General features: G+C 36.9%; 1 protein-coding gene across 6 annotated transcripts in view; it reads right to left on the reverse strand.

The window, feature by feature from the left end:
- Nucleotides 1-3,188: 3,188 nt before the first annotated feature.
- Nucleotides 3,189-12,257, reverse strand: part of FAM49A (family with sequence similarity 49 member A) — a 50,427-nt gene continuing 41,358 nt past the window's right edge. For 4 of the 6 annotated variants that reach the window (XM_017745009.1, XM_017745011.1, XM_017745013.1 and 1 more), the window contains 7 exons: nt 11,501-11,637; nt 11,339-11,416; nt 10,947-11,063; nt 10,773-10,852; nt 9,147-9,273; nt 6,486-6,556; nt 4,937-5,355 (listed from right to left, as the gene is read on the reverse strand). In XM_017745009.1, the coding sequence (XP_017600498.1) occupies nt 5,292-5,355; nt 6,486-6,556; nt 9,147-9,273; nt 10,773-10,852; nt 10,947-11,063; nt 11,339-11,416; nt 11,501-11,637 (674 nt within the window). In that variant the 3' untranslated portion in view covers nt 4,937-5,291. Of the gene's footprint in view, nt 5,356-6,485; nt 6,577-9,146; nt 9,274-10,772; nt 10,853-10,946; nt 11,064-11,338; nt 11,417-11,500; nt 11,638-12,257 lie in introns of those variants that run through there. The other 2 variants (XM_008641792.2, XM_017745012.1) reach the window with 2 other exon arrangements.

Consider the following 12,257-nt stretch of genomic DNA (forward strand, 5'->3'; position numbering starts at 1 on the left):
TAAGCCTGAGTTTAATAGTGAAAGTGCCTGTAGTTAACCACAGCCTTGTATGCAATACAACACCTGCCCCCAAACAAAAGTAAAACCAAAAAAAAGAAAACAAAACCAAAACCAAACCCAAGATCCATTATCTTACATGAAATGGATCCTCACAGAATGAGAATTTTCACAAGCTGTAGTAGCACTTTTGATACAAGCCACATACAGATATTCTAACCTTTAAGTTCTGTGAGCAATTTTAAAATGTCAAGAGGTATGTCAAGTTCTTAATACCAAAGTCTACATATTTAATTGTCAACAGCCCAAATACCCAAGACAAGAGAGTCATATCAATTTCAGCTTGACCCCCAATTAAGATGTGTTGGAAAATCATTATGTTTCTTCCTCTTAAACTAGGGAATAGTGCTTGGTTGGCCTGCCTTTTAACTATATACTTATTTTCTAGAACACGTACTGGATTGTTCATTTTAGCTTTATTTTTCAAAGTAGTCATGCACAGGAGATCTCTGCAAGATTATAACATTATGCCATTGATCCTCACGAGAAGAAGACTCAATTTGCTCAGTAATAAGCAACCCGGGTCAAAGGCCACAACTGAGGAAAGACAAAGGGCATTGTTTACACCTGTGTCAATCAGAAACCCCTCTACTGAAACCCATTGCATTATACTTGCCTCAAATCCCTATGAAAGATTTCTGTGTTTGCTGAATCTGGATTATGTGGCAGCAAAGAATTCACATTTATTAGTTCGTAGCAGGAAGCATTACAGACAGCTAAATTAAAATACTCGTTTGCTATACTGGATTTTTAGCAAAAATGGAGTTTTATTCTCTTATTGGCAATTCAAATCCACGTCACTGCTTCAGCCTGCTCACTTGCATTGCGTTACCTAATGCACTTCACAGTACGAAGTAACAGATTCTGTAATTTTGGATTAGAGAATTCATCTGAGGCAAGGAAACAGTAATTAGTGTCCCACATTTTAAAGAAAAAGAACCAAAACCCCATCTCTTCCAACTATTTGCATCTATTTGAAGACTTTTGGATATACAAGATTTTGTATTTCCTGACTTTTGATGTTCACAGAACCACATACTTCTAATAGTCCAAGAATGCGTGCAATTTTAAAAGCTTATTTCTGACTACACAGCCACAAGAGGACTTACAAAAAAAGATTTAATTTGGGAATTTTAATTTAGCTTGTTCAGGGATCTGGTTGGAAGCATTGCATGGCATACAGCCCCACAGAGAAGATTTGTCCAGGAGAGCTGGCTTACTTTCAAGGACCACCTCCTCCAAGCTCAAGAATGGTCTCTTCTGACATGCAAAGATGGCATGGTTGGACTTAGGAAAGCCAAAACCCTTCTGAAATGAAATTTGGTGAAGGACATAAAGGTCTATAAAAAAGGGATTCTACAGGTATATCAGCAGCAACAGGAAAGCTGTGGAAAATGTCTTCCTGCTGCTAAATGGGGTATGGGACCTGTGACAAAGAACACAGAGAAGGTCAAGGAATTCAATGTCCACTTTGCCTCTCAGTCTTTTAATGGTAGGATTTACCTTCAGGAATCCCAAGCGCCTGAAACCAGAGAGAAAGTCTGGAGCAAGAAAGACTTTGGGCAGATCAGGGATCAGGGTGGGAACACTTAAGCAAGCTGGACCTACACAATCAGTGGGACCTGATGGGATGCGCCATAAATGTGGACTGAGCTGGCCAATGTCTTGTTTATCTTGACTTCAGCAAGGCTTCTGGCCCTGTAACTTCCTCAGAGGCAAACTGGTGAACTCTGGATGAGATAAACTGGCACTGGGATATACTGAGAACTGGCTATACTCCAAGCTCAAAGGGGATGTCACCAGCAGCACAAAATACATCTTGAGGACAGTTACTAGCGCTGTTCTCCTGTGGTTGGTACTGGGATCAATACTGTTTGACATCTTCATTAATGACCCAGAGGGTGGGGCAGAACATACCCTCAGGAATTTTGCAGCTGATACAAGACTGGGAGGAGCTGTTGATACACCAGATGGTTGTGCTGCCATTCAGAGGGACCTTGACAGACTGGGAACTGGACACCTGTACTGCTTTGGTTCAGATGTGGCATGAAAAAGTGATGCACCATTTCCCAAACGGGAATCTACTGAACTGGCACTGTATTTTCCTAGGAATATATTGATTACAATTAATGGCTCAAGAAGTAAATGGGGGAGGGGGAGGACAGATCATTTTGCATGAAGAATTTATGTCCTACATTGTTTTAATTCAGAACATATGTAAGAATGCAAGCAATTTCATATATTTATGTCTTACTTCCAGTTTAGATTTAGCTGAAATACAACACAGAAATCAACACAGAGAGGACTTTTTGTTGGTTTGTAAATTTTAGTAGACATGGAAAATGTAAGATAATTTATCTGAGTGATGTGGTCTACCAGATACCAGTAACTGCAGTCTCAGAAGCTATCTTTCATGACAGCCACTTACTAGCAGCAGAAAGCTAAGAAGTCAAAAATTATGTTTCAAACACATTCAATCGTTCTTAGTGACAAATCTTAGTCTTTCAAATTCATACAACCCTCAAATAGTATTTTCTTCCACCACAAAACTAGCAAATCTTTAGGGCTCTTCTGACCCAAACTATTCATGGTCATTTATGAGCATTCTGAAGTGCTGTCATTATGAGGCTTAAATATTTAACATACCACAAACATGTACTCTTACATAATGATGAGACAAAATAAGAAGAAGCACTGACAAAATGGAGATCAATAACTTTGACCATTAATCTATATAGCTCTTCTTCCAAAAGCAACTCATTTGAATTTATCTTACAATTAAATGAATCATCTTCTGGTGACCTTATTGATTACAAACACAACCTGAGATGGCCCCCATAGGCCAGGATGGCTAATGTGAAGATATGAAAGTCAGAAAAGGGATTCATGCCCTCAGCAGTATCAACAATTTCCCTTGGTCATGATGGCAAACAAGTGCTAAGACATGTCAGAAAACCAGGATTTTTAATGTCATGTGAGGTTATACTGTTGTAGCATACAAGTGAAACAAGTGCTTTTAAAATAAACTACAAACTGGACACATAAAGGTGAGCCTACTATATGATCCAGAACTCTAAATGATGTATTTCTCAACCTGTTTATGTTGTCTCTAAATATAGGGAGTCCCAAAGTTTACGGTACCAAATTTTTTATTATTTCAAACAAACTTCTGTACAAAAACATCAAAGCAGGCAAAGAAATCCCATGACTTCAGCAAATAGCACATGACAACGCACAGAATGCTTTAAGGTTTACATTTTTATTATACAAGTGACAAATAGCTTTTTTCTGGGCTACTTAAAGATAAGACTTCATTGTCTGACAAAAAAATTGCAGGTAAGCATATATTAACTTCAGTTACCAAAGCTCACCAGAATAGCCACCTAATTCACCTAACTGGAAGTGACTATGAACAAAGCAGGATTTTCCCTAATATACATTTTTAAATGTCCCCCCAATTAAAAATTGAGCTTGTAAACAGTGGATTTACTACTGTGAAAAAAGTGTGATCATTGCTTTCGGAAAAAGAAAAAAACCTAATGTGAGTGAGCTCTAATTCTGTCCCCGACAACAACATAGCAACCGGCTGCTGCACCTGCAGAGGTGTGACATGAATGCTGGAGTTGTGGTGCTGTCCAGCATCATGGCATGTGTGACACTGGCACCTGTGGGTTCTGATCAGGCCTGAGAAACCTCACAGTGGTTGCTCTGCTCAGAAATAAACTCTTAAGTCAATCCCTACTCCAGAGAACTTGTGACATTAATACTGTTTAAGGACTGAGTTCAGTGACAGTTTGTCACAGTGCAGCCGAGTTCCAGCAGACCAAATGCATCTTCAAAGCCTTAAGGTAATGTTTTTAGAAGAGATGTGCATGAAACTTCCAGTGAAGGCACACAAACCCTGATTTATCTACACGGGAATAAGCAAATACAAATCTGAATCTGTGCACAAGCACTGGAGTTTCCACACATACATGCAAGCAAAGTACACAAAATCAAACACATTTTCAGAACGTGACCTCTGCAAGAATATGTACAGCAACTGCAGACCACCCAGTAGACACACTTAACAGAGCATAAGCACTTTGCTGCTTTTGGCAAAGTATTTCTATTCCATTAATTGGAAAATTTACCAGAAAGTAGGAAACAACTCAGCAAGGAACTTAACTCCTTGAAGTATCAATCAAATCTCAAAAGCCAGTGAAGAGCAGTCAGCTGATAAATATTTCTGTGCTGACTCTGAATCATGTAATGAATAACACCATCAGGAACTTGATGGAGTTCCTAAGAACAGTTCAGCTCTTAAATTTGAACCATCCCTAGTATGATGAGGCTGATTTGACACTAGGGAAGTTTGCTACAGAAGAGTGTACTAGTCTAGATCAGCAAAATACTTACTTACCAGCTAGAGCTGTCTGGGAGTTAATGTTCATTGTGATATATTTACACTGACAAACCTTTTCTAGTTAAGTCAAGGCATTAGCATTTTCCCTTTCCTTTCTAAATCTAATAAAATTATACAGAGTTTTCAAAATCTATCAACGATCTTTAAGCATATTTTCTGTATATTTATACTGAATCTGAAAATGAATATTAATGACTTCAATTGTTGAAAGGTACAGGTTATATTTAATTAAAAAGGTAAAAGTACCTGTTTGAAATACATTTTTGGATGCCAGACAGCACGTTATCCTTAAAATCAGGTGGATCTCCACTTATTACAGGAAAGACAATGCTTTTTATGAGAGTGATGAACACTCAGGTATTCTTCTATGCATACTAGTTTGACAAGATCCTAAAACTGACCAAAAAACTGTGCACACGTTCTTTAAAACATACCCAATGCATTTTACTTTCTCTTATATTAACTTTCTTCTTCTTTAAAGTTTCTTTTCTGCAGTACCTTTGACGTTTCAGTTTGATTTCCATTTTGTCTTCACTACTGCTTACTTCTCTGATAGAGAAGGTGTTTAAGGATTAAAATGCACAGATAAACTGTCATAACTGAAGTATCGAAGTAAAAAAGTATTTTAAAAGTCAAAAGATAAAGGCTAGCATAAAAACTTAGGTTGCACTATATAAAGTCAGTTAGGTTATGAACAGATTCATATATTTTAGCAACGTGAAGAAAATGGTTATGTAAATACACACAAGTATTAACATCAAACTGTATTAAATTATGTAAACATACACATCTTCTGTGATCAATACAAACATCTACTTGTCTCTGGATACTACTGCAGCATAGCTCGAATTTGTTTTGAAGTAGATTCATCATTCAGGTGTTTTGTAGTGAACCTAGAAATTACAAGTTAGAACAATAATTTATAAAATGAACAGGGATAGGAAAAGTCTGAACACTTGAGCCTGTTTTTGAAATCAGCACAGTTCAGTTACACAAAGGAGGAATTTACATGTTCCTCTACTGATCACTGGAATTTAACTGGTAAGAGTCTGGTGCTCTTTATCTTCTAAATATGCTATGCAATAAATTATTCCCTGTTAAAAGGTGGAGAACTGTGGCTAAATCCTGTTTGCTATCTGTCTATGACACTGTCATCATCTTGGGTCAAAATTATTTCTCATTTTTTCCAGTTAAAAGCCTCCTAAGAAGCAAAATCATGAAAAGACATAAGAAATACAGTAAATACTAAAATAAATTAGGAACCTAGACTGAATTTTGGTACAATCTATGACTTTAAGCAGTTTTCTTAAACATCCTGAGAGGACTGAAGAGCTTTAGTGTGTTTTTTCCATTTAAACCCAAACATTCTCCACCACCTATGCTCATAGGGAGATTGATTATTACATAAACTCAAAACACACTTGATACTTGTAGATTTAACTCCACATCAACTTTAGTTCAAAAGACATGATAAGCAAATATGGAGGTACTGTTCTCCCTCTATCCAAGCATTCAACAACTAGAAAACTCAAAACAGCTCTGAAAAACTTGGTACTGACTCCCTTCTCAACTTCAGAGAAGTGTCAGACTCCTGTGTGTCTTCCTTCCCAAGACAGCACCATAAACATTCAGCTACAGGACTGGGATTTAGGATGCTGTTTTCTTGAAGCTGTTTAATTTAGCAAGATTAACAAAAGAAAAAGTCTTATTAAGATGGAAAGGGAGATGGGAAGTACCAAGGGTTTGAGAAATAGAAATCTGATACTTCATTTCTAAAATGTTCTAGATGCTGGGATATTTTATATAGCAAATCTTAGCTAGGATACACTATTTACAATATTAATAGTAATTGTTTCTTCAAGTGAAATTAAATGGAAAGAAATGAATATCAAGAAAACCCCAGGTGATGAAGGAAAACCTGAAAGGATAATCTTATTAAATCAAGCTTCTAAAGTGAAGTCTTAAATATAAAGAGAGCGGGAGAAAAACAAAGAGGAATTTTCTAAGGCTGAACCACACATACCTGAGAGCATTCAGAAGTCCTTCCACAGAGTCAGGTGGTTGTTCCTTTAAAACTTTTATGCATCCCTTCATCTGGGAACAGAAGCATGCCACTATTGAACAATAATATATGAATTGCACTAGCTGAAAACAAGGAAAATTTTCACCATATACAGGCAGGTTTCTTTTCTTACTGAGCGTTAATGCTGCTTTAGATGACACAATAAAAGCATTGTAACTTACTAAAATTATCTCAAAGTTAAAAACCCAATTTTGGAGAAAACATTTATTTTAATAAGCATTTGTAGAGAGTAAACTATATATCAAGTGTCTATATTTAGCTTGCACACAATTTCTCCAATTCCAAATTAAAAATATAAAAATCAAAACCAGCTGATATAAGCTAAAAAAAAGAGAGTTTGGGAGTTCCATGTCATTGCTGTTAAGAACTCTAAGAAGAGATGTTTCAGCTTAGACTTTTTATGTTTGCATACAAGGAAGTAATTTTCAGTATTCAGTTTTTAACTGTAAACCTAACCAGTGACAACTTATGATTTGTTTCATAACTAGTGGTTAAAAATTTAATCTAAGAAGTCCATGGTGTTGATTTTAACACCACACCGAATGAACATCTTTGTAGAGACTGTAAATAATGGGCTGAAATCTGTCCAAATTTACAAAAGGGGAAATGAAGCAGAGAAAGCAGGAGTAGAACTCATGTGACCCACTGTACAGACTCCCTAGCTAGTCAGTAGAGAGAAACAAGAAATTATTCTCACCTATTCAGAACGTATTTTTATATGTAATGAATTATGCCCCAGAAGTACTTCTTTCTTCCCATTGCTATGAAGACATCCTAATCTAGCTATCCAGAAATTAGCCTAGATTAATTCCATCTTATTCAAAGCAACAGGTAAAGACACGGCCGAGTCAAGATCAGAATCCTTTAATTTTCCAAGTCACACTGGAGTGCTAAATCTACATGTCAGATTTTCTTTTCAGCTAAAGAGCACTTCTGCCTTTTTAAGGAAATGGATGATGAAATACTTAATTGAAGTCCACTTATTTGCCAGCAAAAATGAATCAGAAAATGTAGCTCAGCATCCTCAACAGTGACCAGCCCAACAGACACTGCTCACTGCTCAGCTGGCTCATTTTTACCTGGAAGGTGTTAACTTGCTTTGCAAATAACAGATCAGATGAGATTCTCAGGCCAGTATCATGTGCCTTGAAGTGACAGTTATTTTGTCTAACTTAGAGAAACTCAAGTCTAAGTGCACATCACTCAGTACAGGTTTACCTGCCCCACCAGATCTGATCAGACCAGACCAGGTCAAAGGGAATAAAAATTCAAATGATTCTTTTTAGTTTTTGTTAGAATCAGAATCCCTAAAACAATTAGGATGTCTAAGCTAGGAGACTGTAATTAATAGCTTGAAATACAGCCTCCAGTCTTGAAAGAGTAAGGAAAGGGTAATATACTCCACGGTCCCTGAAAGTCTCTTGAAATGGCTTGAATGCCTGAAGTGAGTAATTTGGAGAAAAGAATTGTTTACCACAGTAAAATAAACTCATCATTTGAAACATTAGGAGATGTTTTTAATTACAGAAAAATTGCTAAACTAATTACACAAATCAAGATTTGGAACCACGTAGTCATTTTTTAAAACTGTGTCATACATCTCCTGCCTCCCACTTACATCTAGCTAAATCTCCTGTACGATTACAGGGCTTTAGGATAAATGTGAGAAACAAAGTACACACAATGTATATTAGGGCCTATCAGAATTTCATTTGTGTTGCTTCTGTAGGCAAGAGACTGAACTAGCAGTCAAGAAATCTGCATTCAAGTCCCAGCCTCTATCTGCTTCATGACCTTGAGCAAATCTATTCACCTTGTTGTGACAAATCTTTCCCCCTGTACAGAGTCAAAGAGGAGATGGGGCAAAATTCTGGTATCTGCAGATGCAAAATGCTAACAAAGACCCAGTGTCATGGAGGGCAATAATATATGCTTTTTTCTTTTCTTTTGTAGCAGGCTCTCTTGCAAAGGGAAAGACTTGGCATCTTTTTAAGTAATAACAAAGTGGTGCATGAGATTTAAGTTAGTAAAAACATGTAGAAAAAATGAGTACTCTTTTAATGTGTGCTTGCAATTCCTCAAATGGAAAAATAATGTTGATTTCTCTGTGACTGGCCGTGCCAAAGATAAAACTGAAGGGTCATTATCAACAGTACAACAGTAACATTTCAGTTCTGCTGATGCAGATCTCAGACAAAGCAGAGACAGCGTTGAATACCTACTTATTTACAAGAGAATTACTGCCTAAGATGAGCATTTCAGCACTGATAAACTACATGATTTAAAAAAAATTATGACCACAGAACATATTCCAGGGTAAGTGTAATACGAAATTATTTTAGCCTAACTATACAGTTGGCAAGAAAGCAGAGATAACAAAGAAAAATTATTATCTGTGTGTGCAAGAAAATAAAAATAGCTGGTCCTTATTTTATTTTCAAACAAACTGATGTATTAAAGTGCACAGGTGAAGACAAATTCTAAATTTTGCCATTCAGAAGTAATTAAAATTATTTATACCAAGCTGTAAGCTTGTGCTGAAAAAGAGCTGCAGACTAGTATTATCAAACCTGCAGAGTTTTAAAGAAAGGCCTCTCTTACATCAATCTTTGATGTCTTTGAGAAAGCTCCCACAGGATGAACATGATCATACAGAATAATAACTCCCACCATTACTCTCATGCAGAACATAAGGGTCTCTTCACTGGTGAATCTACTCCTGTACTCTCTGGAAAACAGAACAAAAGAAATAAACATTCTAGACCTTTTACTAGACAACTTTAAAAACTAGACTGTGAGTGCATGAAATCTGAACCAAAGGTCTATTTTAAGGTTGCAGATGCTCACTAGTAAGACTTTAAATATCTGTGAATTCTGTAAGTCCTTGCCAGCTTAGAAGAATGGTTAGAGAGTACAAAGATGTAAACCTCTTGTCATACCCACGCACAGTTGGGATCCTCAAAATGTATGTGATGATGGCTTCAGGGAAAACTTCAGGAAATATAATGGAGACTGATCATACTTCTGTTTAAACTCAGAAACACCACATGCTGGGACCTCAAAGGAAAGCTACGTTTTCGCTTAAATTCCTACTTTGGAATAGTTAAGTGGGATCTAAGTTCAGCAGCTGGGAAGTTCAGGGCTTCACCAAGGAGGATTGTAATAGTCATTGTGCTCTCTCTCTCTCTGTACTGTAGAACCTCTCAGTTTACAACAACTTCAACTTTTATTCTTCCACAGCATCGTAACATGAACAGACTTAAAGGCTACAGAAATTTTGATGTGAAAATGCTTGATTATCCCACAATTAGAATTAAATATCAGATAATCTTTTAGATGACTCACAACTCTTTTTCTCTGCTTTTGTCAAAAAAATGAGCTGAGTTATAAGGCTACTTTTCAATTACTACTTTTATGATGCCTCAGGATTGTGATATGAGTCCCATCCCTACAGACACTTCTCCAGAATTTTCATGAACAAACACAAACCTCAGGAATTCTACCCTTTACATGGTACCATGAACAAATGACTCACAGGCAGAAAGACTACCTTGACTCTATCTTGTATGTGCTTTCCAGTCAAAGAGACATCTAACCTAAAATATACTCCACCAAATGCATAGTAAAATAATAATTTTTTAAAAAAATAGCCCACTGGCTATTATCTACACTAGCAGATACAAACACAATTGTACAGCTGAATACATTTATATGAATGAAAATTCATACAGCTGAATTTTTTCATATCTAGAATAAGATGGCTGCATACAAAAAAAGATCTACTTAAATGATCCTTGAAATAGTTCTTGTGTATTTGCTAAAGTGCTGCTTGGAAGTGCCAAAATCTTGCCCCTCTGTGTGCTAATAATTGAGCACCATGGGAAAGCAGGAGGCAGCAGTCAGCCTTTGGCCCTGGTTAGACAAGACATAGACACTGAAGCCTGTGAGTGCATAAGATTATTACACTCATATTTTAACCTTTTGTTGAAATGCAGGCTGACCATGTAAGCTCTCCCCAACAGAACTCAGCACTGATTCATGAAAGATATCATAAGGGGGTTAGGAGGCAAGGCTTTCTAATACCAGGTCATGCTTTGTATACAAAAGTAGTAACAACTTAAGGCAAAGATACAGGAATTCACTTGGAAAAAACTGCATCATCCCAGGTGACTAATTAAAGTACAAGTTCTGTTGTACAAACCTCCCAAGATTTAAGATAAAACTTACGGTGTTTCCAACATGACTTTACATACGCTGGCCATAGTACTTAGACAGTCTGTTGTATTTTCAATTGGTAACGTTTTGTTCTGGAAGGGTAAGAAAAAGTCAATGTTCAGTAAACTATCTTTTAAAATTAAAATCAAGAATGTCTGTGTTAGACCTTTCTCCCCCTTTACGTACTTCTGACACAAAATGTGTTGTTGCGTTACTGAGGGTTTTCAGCATTGGTGTGGCCTCTGCATAGAACAGGGACATCCTATTGGCCATTTCATTGTTCACTTCATTCTCAATGTCTAGCTGATGGAAACAGGAGAAAAAATAGTCAGTAAAGCTCTTTAAAATCTTGCCAGCAGCAAGAAAAAGATACAGTACATGTTCATGTCAGCAAGCAGACTGTTGCATGAATAGTTCTCTCTAATCACTTCATCCGGACTGCTGATTAATTCTCAGTGTGAAGGAGAGAATATGACAGCTACTGAATCAAAAGCAAAAACTTTACCACAAATGGCATAAATGCATCCTGATAAATAAATACCTCACTGTGTGCAGCACATCAGAGTTTATTTACTTACATGCATATTGTTTATTCTGTTGCGACTTATTGTCCGCCTGTAATAACTGAAGTCGTTCTGAATTGCTGGGTTTCTCATCTTCCAGGAAGAAAAACAGGAAATAATCAGTTTTGGTTCAAAATACACAGCAAAAGTCAACATGTATTGAAAGACTTTATTAACCTTAAGTTCATCAAAACGAAGAGTAAAATGTAAGATTTCTGCAAACTCTTTTGCTAGAGCCTGTTCCCGTTCCAGGTGCTGAGTTGGAGTGTAGGGAGGGCATGTCAAGGATTCCAGCAAACTCTGCAGGGCTTTCTCTGAATAAAAATCAGAAGCACAAATTGTAGTCAGTCCACACAAAGACAAAGTTTTAACTACATATCTAAAGATACTGCATTCGAAGGGAGGGAACCCTCCAAACATGCAGAGACATAACAGAAGTGGTTTTTCTTACTATTCTGAAGTGAGAAGCATTAATTGAAGACACCTCCCTCTTCAGGCTCTGCCATTTTCTCTCCATTTTGTATCACTGAACTCTTTTCCATTTTTGTCACCCTTTATCTGGGATCCCTATCAAAAATGCTAGTGGAAGCATTTTTCTTGCATTCAGATATCCAGCACTTTCATCTTCCTCAATTAGCGAACAGCTCAGTATAGAGATTATTCTGGCATCTCTGTTACTAAAAGTGTACTCTTAGGCACTGATAGCAATATAAATCAGCTTCTGTGCCTGTAATTACTAGCATAACTCAAAAAGTGAAAGACATAGTTAGAGGACGTTGTAGAAGAATTCCCTTGCACTGGGAGCCCTCTCATTTCATACATATATTTGCATTCCAGAATCCTAATTCAAAAAGTAACTACATCACCTTTTGTGTCTGTTGGGATGACAAAGTCAGTGTACAACACATCCAGCTTTAGATTTTAATCCTGTGAG

This window comes from Corvus brachyrhynchos, unplaced genomic scaffold (assembly GCF_000691975.1).
Source record: "Corvus brachyrhynchos isolate BGI_N302 unplaced genomic scaffold, ASM69197v1 scaffold116, whole genome shotgun sequence".
NCBI classification, from domain to species: domain Eukaryota; kingdom Metazoa; phylum Chordata; class Aves; order Passeriformes; family Corvidae; genus Corvus; species Corvus brachyrhynchos.